This window comes from Eublepharis macularius, chromosome 3 (assembly GCF_028583425.1).
Source record: "Eublepharis macularius isolate TG4126 chromosome 3, MPM_Emac_v1.0, whole genome shotgun sequence".
Lineage (NCBI taxonomy): Eukaryota > Metazoa > Chordata > Lepidosauria > Squamata > Eublepharidae > Eublepharis > Eublepharis macularius.
The window spans coordinates 182,004,619-182,024,886 of record NC_072792.1 but is presented as its reverse complement, the minus strand read 5'-3'; the positions used below and the strand labels follow the sequence as shown (position 1 = coordinate 182,024,886).

At 46.2% G+C, this 20,268-nt stretch overlaps 1 protein-coding gene across 2 annotated transcripts in view; it reads left to right on the top strand.

Annotated features, from left to right (window-relative positions):
* The window catches only part of FAM168A (family with sequence similarity 168 member A), a 230,042-nt gene extending 210,883 nt beyond the window's left edge, over window positions 1–19,159 (top strand). For both annotated transcript variants that reach the window (XM_054973531.1, XM_054973530.1), the window contains 3 exons: window positions 3,828–4,002; window positions 6,549–6,679; window positions 10,857–19,159. In XM_054973531.1, the coding sequence (XP_054829506.1) occupies window positions 3,828–4,002; window positions 6,549–6,661 (288 nt within the window). In that variant the 3' untranslated portion in view covers window positions 6,662–6,679; window positions 10,857–19,159. The remainder of the gene's footprint in view (window positions 1–3,827; window positions 4,003–6,548; window positions 6,680–10,856) is intronic.
* Window positions 19,160–20,268: the final 1,109 nt, after the last annotated feature.

Sequence of the window (20,268 nt, the reverse complement as noted above, 5' to 3'; positions counted from 1 at the left end):
AAATATATATCATTTTCAAATTCTTACTTATTCTATGTTAAGAATAAAAGCCCTCTTTTTTCTGTAGTTCATATTCCTTAATCTATAAATCCACATATCATCAAATCATTATTGTCTATTTAATGTAAAAAGTCTACATTTTTGGTTGAATGGTCTCTCATCAGCTTTTAGATCCAGAGGAGTTAGCCATGTTAGGCTGTAGTTGCGAAATAGTAAAAGAGTTCAGTAGCACCTTTAAGACTAACCAACTTTATTGTAGCATAAGCTTTCAAGAACCACAGCTGTCTTCATCAGATGAAGAGACCTGCGGTTCTTGAAAGCTTATGCTACAATTAGCAACAAAGCCCATTGTGGGGAAAAAATACAACAGGGTCTAGAAAAGGGAGGGCAAGCAAATGGGCATTCTCTCCTCCTCCGTCACTGATCCTGGCCAGATTAAGGTGAGGGGGGCGGACATGGCCACCTTCTCTGCACCTGATCCCGGTCAAGTGAAGGGGGGGCGGGCATTGCCGCCTGCTCTGCATCTCATCCCAGCTTGGTGAGGGTGATGGGCAGGCATTGCCACCTGCTCTGCTCCTGATCCCAGCTTGGTGAAGGCAGGGGATGGGCATTGCCACCTGCTCCACTCCTGATCCCAACTGAGTAAAGGCAAGCGGGTGGGCATCACCACCTGCTTCATGTCTGATCCCGGCCTGGACTTCCTGCCGTGACGCACTCTCTGGAGGTCTGACTGCCTTATCTGGGCTTCCCTCCACAGCAGCGCCCTCTGGTGGTGCACCTGGGTAGGAAGTGAGTTGTCTTGAACACGCTTAGCTTTTTATATAGTAGGATAAAGTTGGTTAGTCTTAAAGGTGCTGCTGGACTCTTTACTATTTTTCATCAGCTTTTGATACCATTGACCCTCGTAATCTTCTGGAATGTCTCTCTGGCTTGGAAGCCAGGGGCACATTGCTTCTGGAGGTTTCATGTCTATGTGGAGCATTCATCTCTAGATGTTACTGCTGGGAAGATCTCAGCTGTTCCTCATGGCACATAATATGGGATTTTGCAATGCTCTTTTTATTCCTCCATCCCTCTTCAACATCTGCATAAAATTGCCTGAGGTCAGGTAAGGTTGTCGGTATGCGGATGGAATCGAGCTCTCTTTCTCCTTTACTCAAATAACTGCAGTGGATGTGCTGAATAGATCCTTGGAGGTGGTAAAATGCTGGATGAGAGCTAATAAATTGAAGCACAGTCAAGACCATTTGAAGGAGCTATGCGGGCTGCTAATTGGCTTCCAGGCCCAATTCAAAGTTCTTATTGTTACCATCAAATTCTTAAACGATTTGGGACCAGAGTAATTAATGGACTGCTTGCTCCCACACCAACGTCCCCAGCAGCTGATGCTGTCTTCAGAGGACTTGCTCTCTGTGCCTCCACCTCCGGTAAAACAAGTGGCCACAGGAGGCTTTTTCTGCTGTGGCATTGTGACTCTCAAACTCCTGCCCCACACCAAGTTAAATAAAAAAGAATTGGTGTCAGGTAGAGCATTTCTTTTCACCGGTGTGTTCTTTTTTCCGGTGTGTTCCTTAGTCGGCACAGCATTTCTACTTTGCCATCTGTTATTGCCTTCAGATTTTGTTCCCTGTAATGTGTTACTATTTTAATACAACAACTTGTATTGCTGCCGTGGCTTGCTGAATTGTTTATATTGCTGAGTCTATTGCTTGATGGTCACTTACCTTTGCAGTTGCCTCCCTGCTGGTGGTATTGAATTTGTTTTTAAGATCAGATGTTGTGTTTTTGGATTGGAGCTATGTAAGCCAGCTCAAGAGCTATTGACTGAGAGCACAAAGTACAAACATTGTTTAATAAAATCGACAGGCTGAGGGGGTGCTATTGTTGGACTGTTCCCTGAAACTGAGAAATCTTGATTTATCTTTTCTGGATGGAGTTGCACTTCGCCAAAAAAAAATCAAGTCCACAGCTTGTGGGTCCTTTTAGACCCAGCCCTCCCATTGGCTGCCCAAGTAGCCTTTAATGAAATTCAGCAGTTCTGCACCTTCTTGAAAAGAAACAGCCTTGCCATTAGTCCAGTAGCACCTGAAAGACTAACAAAATTTATGGTAGGGTATGAGCTTTCATGAGTCACATCTCACGTCTTCAGATTCACGAAAGCTCATACCCTACCACAAATTTTGTTAGTCTTATAGGTAGGGGTGCCAGACCCCTGGTGGGGTGGGGGATCCCCCGCCCTCGCCCCCCACACCCTGCCCCCACTTACTTGGCCAGCGGAGGGGCGCGCACCCTCTGTGCACGCTCCCCTGTGGAGCTGCGAGCTCCCACAGATCAGGCCCATTTTGAGCCACTGTGGAGCGCGGGAGTGCCGCAGTGCACTGCAGCATCCCCAAACGGGCGTGATCCGTGCCAAAACGGCTCCTGCGCTCCACAGCACCTCAAAATGGGCCCAATCCATGGGCGCATTTTGGGCCGCTGTGGAGTGCAGGAGCGTTCCTGCACTCCACAGCAGCCCCCAACGCAAGCCCCTGCGGAGCGTGGGTGTGCTCGGGTGTGTGATGGCATCACTTCCGGGAAGTGACATCATCACATTTTGTGGGAGCGCGAGCATGTGCTTTGTGCGCATGCACCCCCCGTCAGAACACAGATAAGAACCAGGCCCCCATCCCCCACTGGGAGATTGAGGGGGCCTGGCAACCCTACTTATAGGTGCTATGGGACTCTTGCTCATTTCTAAACCTTGCCACTGTTACTCATCTTCTGGTCAGGCCGAGGCTCAATTATGATAATACGCTCTCTCTATGGGGCCACCTTTGAAGACACCTTGGAAATGTCAGTGATCCATTAAGAGTCTTTGGAAGATCTACATTGGATGCCAGTCTCTTTCCAAGCGGTGGCCATTTCCACTGATCATGACACCCTAAATGGGAAATCTCACTTTGCCCAATTGGAATGCAGATTTTTCCTCAGAAGTCTAACTTACCTATATCCCCAAGTTGCCAGGCCCATACCTCAGTGGAGCCTCTGCTTAGTCCTAACTGTCATTATGCATAAGCCTTTGAGCCCCAGTCTACCTGCTTGCTGAAAATGCTGTCAGCTAAAACAGCGTTTCTGGTGGCTGTAACTTCAACTAGGAGGGTGAATGAATTGCAAGCTTTTAGATCCAACCCTCCTTGTATTAAGATGTTTTCAGATAAGGTCGTTCTCCGTCCAAGCCTCCCTGTCTGTAGCAGTAGAAAGAGGAAGAAGTGAGCTCACGAAAGCTCATACCCTACCACAAATTTTATGAGTCTTATAGGTGCTACTGGACTCTCGCTCTTTCCTTTTGGGGAGTTGGACTGATTTCTGGCGTGTTGTCATTAGCACTTTCCACTGTTCGTACCTGACAAAGGTAGATGTCCGCATCACACTAAATAAACTCCTAACCCATGTTGCAGTGTGGTGCTGAGTGAAGCAAGAGTTCAGTGCGTAGATGATCTTCTTCTGAGGCCTTTCCCGGAATCTTCCACTGTCAGAGATGAAGCAGGTAGTGACCTGGGGCAGGGCCTTGTCGGTTGTGACATCTCTCGTCTAGAATGGCTCCTCCCTTGAGGTTAGCCAGGCACCTTCATGTAGTGGCACCGAAGCACCTGTTTTTTCTCTTGTGCTTCTGGCAGATTCATTCTGTTATTCTTGGGTTAAAAAAAAAATTCTGTCTGATCTTCATGATGCTGTAGGAGTATTAACTGCTTTAAGCAAAGGATGGAAAAGTGGGCTATAAATAACAGAATGAATTTTTGCAAGACCTTTCGGCTGACACGGTGGTTCCTTTTTGCTCTTCCACACAGGGAGCATATTACACGCAGCCTGTGTATGCGGCACAGCCTCACGTCATTCATCACACCACCGTAGTCCAGCCTAACAGCATCCCTTCTGCTATTTACCCAGCTCCCGTGGCTGCCCCCAGGACCAACGGTGTGGCCATGGGCATGGTTGCTGGGACCACCATGGCCATGTCAGCAGGTGAGAATTGAACAACAAGTTACTGTTTCAGTAACTGTTAAATCTGTCTGTCTGTCTGTTTGTCTGTCTGTCTTTGATTTATATTCTGCCCTCCCCACATCAGCAGAATTTCTGAAAAGCAAATTTCTAGCCTTTGTGCACACAGGTGTACCTAGGTGATGCCTACTGAAGACTGGATAAGTTTTCCGATGATTGCGGTAGGAAATTCCAGCGTTTTACATAACTCTTCGAGCCTCCTGACTGTTGGTAAAAAGAGAATAAATTAAGCAAAACAGTACACAAAATGCAGAGTATGCAATATGAGATAATTATGGAAATTTGTGCAGGATTTACATTTAGACCTTTCACACTCATACTTTACAGCATTTCTACACCTGTTTCACATCCCATGTTTGCAGAGGTTTCACACTTGCAAGCTAGTCATGGGACGCAGTGCTGCTCTTTGTCTGCGTTATCCCCCATTTCCCCCCCTGCGGTCATACCACGATTTTATTTTGAAGCCGCTGCCAACTAACAGCTGACCCAATTAATGCCAGTGTGAACACTTTAGCAGTGCTTCCACCCCCTACTTTTACCTGGGAGCCGATTGGTTTGTGTGGAATTAACCACACCCACCGAAGTGCACTCTTTGAACTCCTTTTCCACCACTTTTTTTGGCCGTTCTGCAGTCCTCCCGGTCAAGTGGAGCGGGCTCGCCGCAGCTCAGCTGGGGCGGCTGCTCTCCTCTGCAGCCCTCCTGTCAACCACCCCCCACCCCACTGTTCCCCATGGTAAAGCAGGACTTCCATTTGCACATCACTGTTTTTTTTAATCTTTGAGCATGTGTAGTAATGTTTCAACATTACTACATTTTTTGACCAACAAGGCGCCCCAAGCCCACCCTTCAACCACCCACCCCCACCCCACTGTTCTCAGGGGTAAGGCACAGGGGAAGAGCAGACCCCCTTTGCACGGGGGGAGCAGACTCGTACCCAACTCTGGCTCAGCTGAGATACACCGAGCCGGGAATTAATAACAACAAACAAACAAACAAACAACAACATTCAATTTATATACCACCCTTCAGGACAACTTAACACCCACTCAGAACAATTTACAAAGTATGCTATTATTATCCCCGCAACAATCACCCTGTGAGGTGGGTGGGGCTGAGAGAGCTCTGAAAGAGCCAAGACTGACCCAAGGTCACCCAGCTGGCTTCAAGTGGAGGAGTGGGGAATCAAACCCAGCTCTCTAGATTAGAGTCCTGCCACTCCTAACCACTACACCAAACTGGCATTGCTGGGGCAACAGGATGCAAAATTAGATGACTCTTAGGTCTGCTCCTACAGATGTGGTGGTGATATTCTAACTTCATCCCCTTTTTTGTTCCTTGCCTCTTTGTTCAGTTCCAAATCTCAGGTTGTGGAAGTTTATTGAACCAAAACGTTACATTACATAAATTGCTTTGATTTTTTTTTTCTGGATGCTGTCAAGTTACCTTGCCTTTATTAACCTCTTACACCGCAAGGAGAAAATTAATGGCATTGAAAGCCAAGATACTATAGCCATCCTTATTGCAGTCTTGATACAGGACCACGGATAATGTGCATGGCAGAGCGTTACCTGTAGCACCCATGTTCCCAGCTGGCTCATGCCAAAGTTTATTGAACCAAAACATTACGTTACATAAATTGCTTTGACTACAGGAAGGACTGGCACACGTACTAAATACAAAGGTCCCGCTTCTCAAAACATGTACCAGTCAACAATTCAGCAGGTAAATGTACTGAGCTGTAAATCAATATCATGCAAAGTGCAAAGTGCTAACATTCTAACTCACAATAAATATATTTTCTCAAATTACATACAAATAATACATTGTAGCCGTCACATTCCTTCCATGCATGTCCAAAATCTAAATGTGTGAACTGGATTAATTACGGCCCCTGAGAAAGCTTGGAATAAGCAAAACAATCCCTGCTGGTGTTTTGTTGGGCTCATTAAACGTCTTGGATAAGAGATAAAGTAGGATATTTTCCACACCTACCTCATACAGCATCGTTGAATTGAGGATTACATCCTTTGAGACTTGGAAAACATATCACTTATCTTACTGTGAACACCAAGGACCTTGGAAAGGGACTTGCATTCTGGAGAGACTCACACAGCTTTATCCTTCCGGGCGTGTTATGATTAGATGATACTGGTCATGTGCAATTCTTTACTCTAACAGCCGATGGGAGTATGTGTATATATTAATGCTTTGTATTATTTGTATGTAATTTGAGGAAATATGTTTATTGTGGCTTAGAATGTTAGCGCTTTGCACTTTGCACGATACTGATTTACAGCTCAGTACATTTACTTGCTGAATTGTTGACGGGTTCATGTTTTGAGAAGAGGGACCTTTGTATTTAGTACTCATGCCAAAGACAGCCAAGCTCCATCCGTTCCAAGGACCATCCCAGTCCCGTTTCAGTGCTTCTCTGTCATAAAAGCTACAGGTGTCAGAAGGCAAAAGGTCTGTGCTTGGGTCCCTCCTGATCCCCCCCTCTTTCTTCCAGGCACTCTGTTGACCACACCGCAACACACTGCAATTGGAGCACATCCAGTCTCGGTGCCAACGTACAGGGCTCAGGGGGCCCCTACCTACAGCTACGTACCTCCACATTGGTAATCTCATCGGCCAGCTCACGTAAGTGGGGTCAAGTGAGCCGCAGGGGCTGGAGGGAGCGGGACGGTGGCCATTGGGATGTCTATTTCTAGGCAGATTGGCCTCAGTCGTGCCCCTAGAACCAGGGTTTTCTAAATTTTGTCACCGAAGGCATCGACCAAACCAAGAGCACAGCGAGTCGGATCCAGTCTCGGGGTGCGCACTTTCCAAAAAAATTGTAATAATTTCGAATCAGTCAATATTTTTTTAATACAGTCAGGGATCAGCACAGAATGTCCAAAACTGTTCCTTCGAATAAATCACATACAATTGCAACACATAAAACAATTTATACATGCTTTACACATAAAATTCTTTGGAAATGAATAATATTTGTTAAAAGTCAGTTATATTTTGTACTATTTCCTTACGGATGTTGTGAGTGGCCACAAAGAATCTAGCACAGGGAGCGCTCATCAATGGATTGGCACCTAAAAGCGGTTTCCTGGTAAGTTTAGAGTCAGGACAACCTAGATGTGGGTTTCGGCCAGGGCACAGTTTCCACTATCCTGATTTTTTGAAAGTGTTGTTACCCGCTCAAGAATTGGGGAGGTCCTGAAAATTCTGGGGGATTATTTTTGCCCTTCCCGGGGAGCAGGAAGAGGGAGGGAAAGAGAGGAAGCCAGCCCCCAAATTTACCAAGCCAACATTGTCCCTGCTGGAAACTTCTTTCTGTTGCCACCATCAAAGGCGGCAGAACCAAACCCGTGGCTGGAAGATGGTGCGTGTGAGCCCCTGGACTCCTGTGAGGTTCAGCTTAAGCAATACACAACAAAGAGGGAGAGTTACGGCCAAACACTCTAGTGAAAAGAAAAGAAAAACACCACCGTAACAATCTTAACTGCTTATACTCTTTACTCTCAGATCTACTTTTTAAACAAACCAATACAATATATAGCCACTTGTCAATGCCTGTTCATATGCAAGTCAGGTAACAACACTCTTCCAGATACACAGTCATAAGAGGATCACTCGTATTATAATCCTTAAGTATGTACAATTCTATTAATCAGTCCAGTAATTGATTTTTTATATAGGAGAAATTCATCATTCTAGACACTGTCCGACGAGGGGCCTGGCTTGTTGTTGCCTCGTTTCCCGCTGCTTTTTCAAGAACGTGACTGCAACTCCTTTCCAACTCCTTTCATGTGAATACGGGTGTCACGTCCACTAGTTCTATCATCCAAAGGTTTCTCTCAAATGCGTTTAATGCATTTCCTTCCCCGCCACCAGGGGGCTTTTTTGTTTTTCTTAAATTAGCAATTGAACTGCGTTATAGCAGTATAACAGTATAGCAATATGTGAATCAGGTTTTCTGAATTCCCAGCTTTCATTAAGAAAAAGCAAGTCTGTAGCCCCTTTAGGGATTCCAAGTGCCCACTTTGAGTGGGCGTTCACTTGCATGTGCCTCCCCCACTCACTTTGATGGGGAGCAAGGAGCAATAAGCTGATTCAGAACGGGGGCTCAGGCCTGCTTTGGACCTTGGAGGATTCCTCGGGCCCTTTGCAACAAACCCCTAACATTGACTAAGAAGAAATGCCCAAGACTGCGACTGGATGTCTGTTAAAATAAACTATTCTTGACCTTTAAGATATAATAGAAGTAACCGCAATGTGCTTTTCCCATGGCCTCTGTTTATTATTATTGTTGTTGTTGTTGTTGTTGTTGTTGTTGTTGTTGTTGTTGTTGTTGTTGTTGTTGTTAAGAACAAGACAAATGATTAAATATAGACATCTGGCAATAGAAACCACCCAACTATGGAAGAAGAACGCAGCAGTAGTCCCCATTGTCATCAGGGCACATCTCAAAAAACTTTGCAGTTCATATGGAAAAACTGCAGCTTTCTGACATGACACTTACAGAACTGCAAAAGATGGCGCTACTTGGAACAGTGTACATATTACACCGATATCTCTTTGATACTTAGGTCTCCAGTGGAAACTTGTATCAGCTTAGCAAGGCCAATCAATAATAACATGTGACCTCTGCTTATTGTTGATTGTGTTTCGGATAATTCAAACAACACCAACTGTGTTTATATACCGCTCTTCTAGACAGATTAGTGCCTCACCCAGAGTGGTGAACAAGTTAGTGTAATTATTATCCCCACAATCCAGCTAGGGAGCTGGGGCTGAGAGGACTGACTTACCCCAGGCCCCCTACTGAGCTCATGGCAGCAGTGGGATTCGAACCAGTAGAGCGGTGATTCGCAGCCGAACCACTTAACCACTGTGCTACAGCTATAGCAGAAATAGAAATGCAAAACACTGAGTGTAAGCCAGATTTTCTCCTTACGAGCTTTGAGCGGCCCAGCTCAATGATTTAGAAATGGAAATAAGGGGAAGGGGCCTCTCAGAATTCACTAACAAATTCCTAGTAGCTGGTGAGGGTTAGGGTTAGGGTTAGCTCAGTGGATTGACTACAAAAGGTTCGACTCCTGCCATCTCCAGCTAAAAAGGACCAGGCAGTAGTTGATGTGAAAGACCTCAACCTGAGATCCTGAAGAGCGGTCGCCTGTCCGAGTAGGCAAGACTGACCTTGACGGACTGACGGTTTGATTAAGTAGAAGGCAACTTCACGTGAGTGTAGCTGGTAATAGACCCCAAATCACCCCCAATAGCAGAGCTTTCCATGTAAAGGCAATGCTGTGTGCCTTGAGCTGACTTTTTGGACAAAACTTCTCTTCCGTTGAACACTGGAATCGCCAGGTGGAAAAGATTCAGCCGGAACGCGTAAAACATCTTACGCCATCATTCACTGGCGCTTTCTTGCATCTCTTTGTGCAGGGGTGGGGGGAGCTTGGATTTGGCGTTCAGAATTCCTCCCCCTCCCCCAGGCTTTTGAAAGAAGCATTGCAGCTCATGGTGTGTGCATTCCCCCCCCCCCTCGTGGTTTACAGATTTGGATTTGTTTTTTAAAAAAAAGTGTGACCAGAGGCAACAGCGAGATAAAAAGAAATGTGCCTGCATGCCATGCAAAGTGAAAGCTTTTCTCAAACCACTTTTCTTAAAAAAGAGAAAAAAAAACCCTTCCTGTTTTGGTTGGCATGGGCCAACATCTAGCCACATTCAGAATCAATGTGGGTGAGCTAAACAACAGCCCACCGAAATCCTACAAGGGTGTAAAAAATAACTATGCTAAATCTCCGTTAGAAGTGTCTGCTGCTGAATATAGCTGTTGAAAAATTGAATATCAATGAATGTTGCTAGGAACAAAAGTGTTTACTAAACCAACAACCGTAACAAGAAGAAGCAGGATATACAAAATCAAGTACCACTACGAGTAGCCGGTAACAAGCCCACTTCACAGAATCACAGAGTGGGAAGGGGCCATACGGACCTTCTAGTCCAACCCCCTGCCCAATGCAGGATGAGCCTGAAGCATCCCAAAATATAATCTTTGTCAGATACATCTAGCCAAAGGCAGAGCTCTGGGGTTGTGCCATCCAGGGCGATGGGGTGCCTTCAGTTGGCCTCTGTCCTTTGAACCTCTGTCTTTTTAATAAAAAAAAAAATATTTGTCATAGTAAAAAAAAATATAGCACACCAAAACAAAAAACCCGCAACCGAAAATCGACAAAAAGGAACATCCAAAATACAGCCAATGACACGACATAACCACATCAACACCGGTAAATGATCATTCTAAAAATATATCATAGCTCAATAAATTTGATCTTTTGGGAGAAGGTCCCGACTGAAGCTCTGTCTTTAAAGGCTTCAGTCCTTCCGCGAATCAGACAGGGCCTATCTGACATGCAAACTTCAATGCCTGTGAAGATTTTAAATGGAGCGTCTTGCTGAGAAGCCTAGCCTGGAAAATTGCCCTCTAAGGAACAAGGCTTCTAAGCAAGGTTGTCGATTGGCCAAGGCAGGGAAACCCAATTTTGCTGTCATCCCCTAATGGTAGGAAAGAGCAAGAATCTTGTAGCACCTATAAGACTAACACAATTTTTGATAGGGTAGGAGCTTTCGTGAGTCACAAATTTTGTTAGTCTCATAGGTGCTACTGAACTCTTGTTCTTTTCTACTGCTAAAGGCAGACTAACATGGCTACCCTTCTATCCCCTAATGGGAGAGTCGAAAATCCAACCTTACCTGCTTCTGCGTTGCCACGTCTAACTTCTGTCCAATCTCTCTCTCTCTCTCTTTCTTACAGATCTGGAGTCAACCATTGTATGCAACAATTCACGTCTTACATCGGTGCTGGAGCAGCTCTCCCACGGCACCGAGTCTGTTAGCCAGAACGAAAACAAGCGCAAGGGTCACTTTATGCATTCTTTAGGGTTTTAATTTTTTTAACTTTTTTTTTTAAAGTTTATTTTGTACAAGCCACTTCTGCACCATAAACCCAGCCTGCTCCCGTTTTCCTCACCTCATGCCCCCCTGAAAAGCTTTACATCCTTTCCCGATGCCAAGCAATAGCTCCTGCTTTTCCGTCCCTCCCTTCTCATTTCCCTCTTGTTGCAAACGTCCCCCGATCTCATATGTTTCATTCACACTATCCATTGAGCTGTACGACTAAGAGTGGGTGACGTTTCAGGGTGACTGAGTGGAAGAAGCACAGCACTGGCCGGCCGCCTTCTTTCCATTTCCATTTCATTTCTTTTTATGTATCTAATAAATGGAATCAGAATTGGAAATGGGTGTGTGTGCGTGCGCTCATGCGTGCGTGCGCACACACACTCACAGAGTTGTTCCTCTTCCATAACGTGGTTACAGAGGATATTGGTGTCTTCCAGATAGGTGTTGGAATTAGGCTTAGAGTTCATTATCTGCCTCGAAACCTCATTCCCTCGCTTAGTCGAGCAGGCAATTACACGTAACAGCCCCTCGTGTTATAGAAAGCAGGGAAGCTATCGCCCAGCACTTCAGCCAGCGCTTGTTTAAATTGTGGAGCTTCCCCCTCCCCAACCCGCACACCAGGAAACAGAAAAGCAAAGGAGTGAGGTCCGCCAGAGACATAGGAAATGCATCTTGTGTTTTGTTGATTTTACAGTCATTTCACTGCATTCCCAGTTCAGAGAGGGGAAAGGGAGGGCGTCTGCTGAGAAGGCAAGAGTTTCCCCGTCCTTAGCCTTGAGTAGCTGCTTCCACAAACAGCAGTGACTTGAGGTGGCAGTTTTTGCCACCAAAATTGTTTGGAAGTTAAATGTATGAAAATGGAAATCAGTGTCGGTTGCATTCGGCTTTTGTTGTTTCTGCACACACGGTAGCACCTGAGTCGTTCGGCACACACGTGGCTTTTGCTGCCCCTTCCCTCGGCCATGTCAGCACAAGCCAGTCCGTATACTGCTCCAGATTCCTAACACTCCCATTTGCTTGCGTGAATCGGCCATAAAAATGCAGGAAACTCTGTGTGGGTTTTGCAAGCGGACGTGCCGCTTCTCAGTGCAAAATCAAGGCGATGTAGCTGAAACTCTCTGTTGACATGAGTCAGTAGCGTAAATCAAGCCCCTTTGCTGGACGGAAAAAGAAGGGGCAATTTACTGAGTTGCTGTTTCCAAAACAGTTTCTTCAGCAGGCAGGTGTTCCGTTCCTTCGATGGCCGCAGCTCCTGGTGAAAAAGGACCCCGGAAAGCTTTCAGATGCCACAAAGAGTAGTAGAGATGGGAAACAGTTTAATTTGAGCAGGAAACTCTCTGGAAAATCAAGGGCAGAGTCGGCGTTACATTTTTGCATGTGTGGTCCTCTTTCGGCGCTCTCATCCAATAGATTGTCCCCACCGGATTTTGAACAACGCAAGATCTGGTTGTGCCACATCAGGACTGGAAGGGTTTTTTTGCTGCCTCGGGTATTGGCAGAGTCGGACTTCAGCAGCTTGGCAGGCTGTAGGATGCAGAGGCCGTGTGCCACGGGATGGTGCTTGCAGACCAGAGCGGAAGCGGAAGATGGTGGACGAAGCAGGCAGGCGGAAGGGATGGGGAGGAAAAGAGAGGTGGGTCAGGGAATTGACTGGGAGGCAAGAGGCAGGAAAGTTGGCAGGGGGGTAGAACAGAAGCTCCGAGGAGTGGCTGAATAGTTTTCTCTCGGCTTGTGGCCCAGACTGTGGGAGTGCAGCAGGCCTCAGAGCTTCCTGGCGGACCTTATGACTCCTGGAGATGGGAGGATTCTTGTCTATGGCGTCTTTACCCTGCTGGAACAGGGAGCAAGAAATGGCTGCTGGGTTTTGAGCCCCATGGTCTGTGGCAGCAGACATTCCTAGCTAGTTTGGGTCTTGGAGTACTGATTCTGTTTCTGGCTGCTGTGACTTGTGCGGACAGGAGGCCCTTCTTCCATGGGATCAAGTAATCATTCTAAAAATCTGGTAAGCCGTCACATCGTCCTGTTGGGGCCAATGGGCACCATTTAATTCACAGGTTTTTTTGCACTGCCTAATGTTGCATTGGATGGTGGCCAACACGTTGTCTGCAGAAGTTTTCAACTCTCTTAAATCTTCTGCTTGCTAACTCCAGAGTGTTGTTTTTTTGTTTTGTTTTTCTTTTGTACTTTCCTAAGGTGAAAATCTCCCAACTGTTTAGATCTAGACAATCAGTCTTCATGCTAGGATATCTGTGGCCCAGAGTAGTTTGTGACAGTGGTTCCCAAACTTTTGGGTGTGCTGACCCCCCAAGTCTGAATTTACTTGGTATAGTGACACACTTTTAAAAACCAAACATGCACAAATCAATAGAACTGCCGAAGCCTGAGGCACGCTTACACAAGCTTTGCCGATCCCCTTTCGGGACAGGACCCACAATTCGGGGAACACTGGACGAAGTTGTGTGCATGGCACCACATAGATACAAAAGAATAAATCGGAGGATCAGCTTCTGACCTGACGGGTTTGGCCTGGCTGGCTTAGGAGAAGAAACCCGTCAGTGGGGCACTGTCCCATGCAGCCACAGCCCGGCACTGCTTGTGGGTGACAATTCTTGCTACTGGAACGTCTGTGCAGCCTCAGCACGTTCTGGTGTATTCAGCCAGGTTGGCCTAACTAGCACAATAGTTCTGTTTTGCCCTTAAGCTGGTAGGATCGAAGGGCTAAAGAAAGGCTGGAGTGGAACTCAACCTGAACTTCCAGTTCTCGGTTGCAAATTGCCGTTTGTCGAGCAGGAATGTAGCATGGTGGGAAAAGGGTGGAAGGGAGCTGCACCACCCCTATATCTGCATGGTTCTGTGTCCTGTTTTGCCTAGCATCAAGATGGGTAGCCGTGTTTGTCTGTCTGTCGCAGTAGAAAAGAGCAAGAGCCCAGTACTACCTGAAAGACTAACAAAATTTGTGGTAGGGTATGAGCTTCCGTGAGCCACAGCTCACTTCTTCAGACACAGCTGGAATGCTACTGGACTCTTGCTGCCTAGCATCAGGTTACCTTTTATGAGGTATTGGTCAGCCTGTGACCAGCATGGAGCAATAGAGCCCCTTCCCCTGGTGTGTGATTCCTCTGCCGGGAGATCTCAGAAGATTGTGGTCGATAAAGGAAACTGTGGCTGCTTCCACACATGTTGGATAATCCACTTCCAATACTCTTTAGTGAACATTTGAAACTGATTTTCCATGTGTGGAACAAAAAATCCACTTCTAAAGGATTACGAAAGTGCATTGAAAGTGCATTATTCAACGTGTGTGGAAATGGCCTGTGACAGCTTTCCCAGAGTTTGGCTTTTTTAGTCTTTGCTGTGTTCCTTCCAAAAGTTTGTCCGTTGCAATCTGGCGAAAAGGGCAGCCGTTTTTTAAATCTAGTGTCTATTTTGATTGGTGTGGCTCTTGCGTTTTGTGTACAGGCCTGGGAATTTGAAAAAAGAAATTGGAATCGCTTGTGAAAAAGCTCGTGGCACTTTTTCTGACACTGAAGGGAACCCATCCTGCCCAGTGGCGCAGGAAAACTCTTATCCTCATGATAATCCACGATAAAGGAACAAACGGGGAGTCGATAACTGCAGTTTGTCTCCATTGCACCGTTCTCAGAGGCACTTTTGCATAGCAAGCCAACAGAAGATCTGGCTGTTCGAGAGGGGATTATGGGATACTGAAGTCCCTGGTCCTTATCCCGATCTCTCCCTTGCTACCCACAGCTTGGCTGACCTGTTCATACCAACCTTGCCCATTGTTTCTGTAGCGTTATTTCCCGTAGATACCCCTGCAGCCGTACCGCAAGTCAGGACAGGTTGAGAAGCAGAGACTTGTCCAGGGACCCGCAGTGAGCTCCGTGGCGAAGCCCAGTGTAGAAACTCTCCCACCCACACATTGCAATGCAGACCGCAACCGTTGCGTGAGCGCTGCAGAAGTGGACTTTCTCCCAAGGTCAGCACTCCGTGCCGCAGAATTTGCACAAGAACGAGAATTCCTGGCAGGGTCACGGGCAGGTTGTTTACCGAGGTCTGTGTGTGGATTCCCGTTGAGCACGTGGCCTCGGTTTGCATAGTTATGAATCCCGCCCCCCTTCTAACAGTCCCTGCTGAGGCCAGCGGAGCTGCTCGGCAGGAGCAGAGTTGTCGTAATCTGGCCTTATGAAGGCAGCTTGAAGTAATTGGGATCCAATGTTTAATAATAATACAAGTAATCTTTGGAGCTCTGTTTGTATATAGTTGTATAAAGTATATACTTTTGCATTTGAACTGGAAAAGCTGTTGAGAGGAGGGGAACGTTGGGGGGGGGTTGCAAAGAAGGGTTGCTCAACGACACATGCAATGCAACGAGGAAGGAGTTGTGGGCATGGCGGAGAAAAGGTCAGAGGAGCGTTGCCATTTGGGGCGATGCCTTTCGCTGCTTCTCTTTGGGGCTGTGTTACATCCATTTTGTTGCTTTTTTTCCCATCTCGAGAATCCATCGTCCTTCACTCATGGCGATTCACACATCATCCACCCGCAGTGAATTACAAAACAGGAAGCATGGGGGTAAAAAACCTGCTGATGTTGTTGTTGACTGTCATTGACTGACCCCCCCCCTCTCCCCCATATCCTTACTTTGAAACGTGTGGCGTATAGCGAAACTCGGGGGAAAGAAGGGGGAGAGAATGCATATTAATCGTTCTACTGGCCCAGTCCCACATCTAAAGCACCTTGGAGGTGCCTCCCAGCTGCGACTCCAGGAAAACTGAACTGTGTGTATGAGTATTTGATCCTGTATTTTATGAACCATAATATCCTAGTCAAATCTCTCTTTTTTTGCAGTTCAGATATGTAATTTAAAAGGCGCTTTTTACCATAAGTGTTATTTAATTTTTCGTTTTTAATGATTGATGTTTATTATCCTTCACTAGAGGAACTTTATGATTGAATTGTTTGGAAGAAGCCTCTTTGAGCGACAGGCAAGCACTTCAGAACACAAGTCTGGGGGCTTTCGTTCACAGGGTGGGTGGGCGTGAGCGGCAGCCCTTCTCCTTTCCCTTAAAGCTGTGATAGTTCGGGAGGGGGGAAGAGCCAGTTACAAAACCTAAGTGGGCCAGGACACAATTGCTCCAGCTGTGGTGGCCGTGCCTCGAAGTGAATGGAATGAATTCGGAAGACCCTTGTGCCTGTAGGTGTTGACTGTAGTGGTTATGTGAATAGACAGCCTTGGTCATTGGGCTCGCTGAGTCTCTCTACACGAGACATCTGACACGTGAAGAACGCATGTCGGGTGATGCAATGGTAGCTGGGAAGGGTAGTTTAAAAAGACAGAGCCGGTGGCAGGGCAAAGGCTTTGCTATACACTGGAGCTGTGTGAAGGGGCTGTGAAATGCCAGAAGGGAACTTGAACCCATTATAACCTCTCCAGGTCCGAGTCCAGCTCTGGAAGGCAGCTCCAGCCCATTTCCATTCCTCACTGTCCTCTGTTTGGGATCCCACACAGTTTTAGACTGGAGAAGTGAAACTGACAGAGCCTTCAGGGGGGCGAAGATGAAGTTAACAAACCCCTTGAACAGCAATCTCTGCCGGCTCTGTCTTTTTAAAATACGCTGCCCGGATAACATTGCATGTCCCTACACTTGACGAGCACACACTGAAGCATCTCGAGTAGAAAGACTCTCTGTGAGATAATTCTGGGGGGGAAGGAAATCTTCTGTGTGAACTCGGATTATATTTTCACCACATGGTCATCTGAATGAAGCCCCCTAAACTGCCTCTACCATGGCCTCCGCCTCTGGGATTTCCCGGATTTCAGGGAGGGGGAAATCAGCATATTAACAGTGCACGATTAATTGGCCTCTTCTGGCAGCTATGGTGGAACATCCCATCCTCATGTATGGGGGGGGGTCCCTAATCTGCAAGAACTCACTCAGAGTCGTGAGACTTCTGTATTTTCCCACTTTGCATTTTGCATAGTAGGGAAATGCTGTTTCCGGCCAAGAACAGCATTCCTGCCATTGAAAATCTTCTGAACTCCCCATCCCGGTGACTGTGCACTTACTGTACTTGCACAGATATTTAGGAAGGCCGTCTTGCTTCAGAAGTGGGATCTCAGCAAGTGCTCGCGTGGGAGGGAGAACGCCTCTGCCAGGGTGCAGGAACGAGTGGGGCGTGCCTGAACTTTCCCATGCCAACAGCTGAGCTGACTTCTTCAGTTATCCCTACAGCTCCCCCCAGCAATTCAGTTTGCTCTCGTAGCATAGCTGATTTGGTTCAGATGAAAGGAAAATCTCTCTCCGCTTCGAAATATGTATATATTTTTCAATCCCCCGGCTAGAAATGGTCTTTTGGAGAAAGAAATAGGAAACAAATTCACCAGCTTCAAGTAGCAATAAGGACCATAATATATTGTGCAATTTCCTTTTCAAAACGTTTTAAGGCTAAATGCAGGCAGTCATTTTGCTCTCCTTCATACGATGGAAAAAGATGTCGTCACTGCCTCCATTAGTTTGGTTTTGTGTCCTGTCCCCCACTTTGCACTAGCCAATACCTTGTGGGACCATTCCGGCATGGCCAAATTTGGTGTGTCAACATTCCTTTAAAACAAAAATTGGGGTTGTGTCTGTTCTTAATTTTATTAGATCGGCTCTTGCTTAAGTGCTTGAACACCCAACGTTGATCTACTCAGTTGGGCAGAGTGGTACAGGTGGTGAGATTTGGGTAGAATCAAGTTGTCTAGCTGGATCTCTTTCTCTGCCGTGTGCTATGAAGACCTTCTAAATTTTCTTCAGTAGAGTTGATTAGTCGGATGTGTGGTGGTGATGAGTGCTGTCAAGTCATAGTTGACTTACAGCGACCCCCGGTGGGGTTTTCATGGCAAGAGACTAACAGGGGTGGTTTACCATTGCCTGCCTCTGCAACCGTGGTCTTCGTTGGAGGTCTCCCATCCAATTACCAACCCAGGTCGATTCTGCTTAGCTTCTGAGATCTGTCGAGATCAGGCTTGCCAGTTTTAGCACGTAAACCACATTCCTCCCAGAAACTCAACCTGTTTTAATTTCACAACAGCCTTGTAGTGTGGGTTAGGCTAAAAGACATAAGTGTCTTGGTCATGGTTGAATATCAAGGCCCCTGTTGGCGGGCGGGTGCAAATTCCAGGAGCCATGGTTATGTTGAGGGCCCATGGAGCCAGGGGAATCTGGCAGTTTTTTGTGTTATATTCGGTTTGAGTCTGTTGTGGGGGGCAGATAGAATATTTTCTGGGGGCCCTTGGTGTTTTTTAGTGGCCTTGCTAAGTAACAATGTGGCCACAGGTGTCTTTGAGTCCTACACCACACTGAGTCCCTGGTGACTGGGAAAAACCTGCAGAAGGGGTCGTTGTTAGAAAGCCAGACTAGGATCTGAGAAACCCAGGTGTGGATCTGCCATGGAAGCTTGCTGGGTGATCTTGGCCATCACTCTCGGTCAACCTAACCCACCTCACAGGGCTGTTGTGCAGATAAAATGGAGGAAAGGAGAATGAGATAAGCCACTTCGGGCTCCCAGTGCAGAGAAAGGTGGAGTATAAATGAAAATAAATAAGAAGTAGGTACAGTTCCAGACTGAGCCATTGCTTCGCGTCTTGAACCTGGTGGAGCTTTGTTTATATCAGGAGCTGATAAAACCACTTGCCACACGCTTCACTCATAACCAAAGGTAGTTTCCAGTTGAAGCACCCTCCATCTTTATTCCGATTATATAGCACATGGGAGAGAAATCTCGCTTCTGGGATGCAAAACTTTGGGTAGGTGAGATGAGAGAGGTGGTTCTAGAATTTCATTTGATTTTTTAAAAAAAATTAACTATGAACTCAATAGAGGTTGGACAATCTGGTTTTTAAATTTTATTGGAAATCCTGCAACAAAAAATTAAAATTGTCTTCCAGGTTTTAAATCCAATGAAGAATGGGTAAGAGAAAAGAGCCTTTGAGTTTGTCAGAAAGCCCCACAGCCACCTCTTGTGAATATGAAGTGTAAATCTGTATTATTATTATTATTATTATTTTTGTTCTGAGGATCAATTAGTGATCTCCCTGACAGGTTTAAGCCAAGAGTTTGTAACTGTATGATATTTACTGTAAGATGTAGAACATTCGATAACTATTAAAATGTTTCCAAAAAATGAGGCCATGAATATCCTTTAGAGTAAATGTTCAAAATGAGTTTTGAGAATGTCATCAATCTTTGTGTGTGGGTGTGAGTGTGAGTGTGTGTGCATGTGCATGTATGTGTTTAATTTACTGGTTGGAACCTGGGTTTTAGTTCCAAATGTGCTGATTCTCTCTCCGAGCTAAACTACACGAGAAGAATTACACGAGGACGTTCAAGTGAAGGGAGACGCAACATTAGCCGGGAAGCGTAGTTAGCATTTCACCTCTCTCTACAGAGCCGCCAAAGATTGCTCCTCAGAGGGTTGGTTAATTTCACCTCTCTACAGAGCCAGCAAAGATTGTTCCTCAGAGAGTTTGTTAATAATTGACAGAGTCTTCAGGGAGGCAAAGAGGAAATCATGAGGGAAAGAAAAATGAGATGCCCTCTGCAAGTCCTTGTAGATCCCCTGCTTGTAAAGAATCTGATTAAAATACATTTTAAAGCTACGGGGTTGGAGCCTACAGATCCATTCTCCTAATGGTGGCTCTTAGGTGCACAGAGCCCTGACATCAGTAGAAAAGTAAGTATTAGGGGTCGAATTTTCTACCTCTCTCTTCCTCTTGCGGCAGCATCTTGCTCTTATGCCAAGATGCTCCTGTTGCATTAGAGAGAAAGAGTCCCTGTGCCAGCAGGCAGCCTTTACATGCAAGAATTATAATCGAGAAGGGTACCTCATTCCACATAATTTGTCCTCTGATTTGGTGGCCCGATTGAAAGTTTGGCCTGTTGGAAGGTCACCATTCATGAACATGGTGCCATCTTCCAGGTCCTGAGGTATATATTTCCACAGATGCTTCAGTGATGGATCAGGTGACCATTTAAGATTTTCTCTGTGTTTGTCAGCCGCTGGCAGCCACGTTCTTGAAGGCTTTGGTTTGCTGGTTGAATTTAGCAAATCGAGGGCAGGCGTTGGACCGTTTTGCAAAGAAGGACATCCTTCTCAATCGGGCAATGCAAAGTTTCTTCCTGAGGTGTGGTGACTGAAACAAAAATTTGCCATCGATTTGTAACATCCCATCAGGGTGTTATGACACCTTACGGGCGCTTCGGCGCCCAAAACGAGTTGCTGCC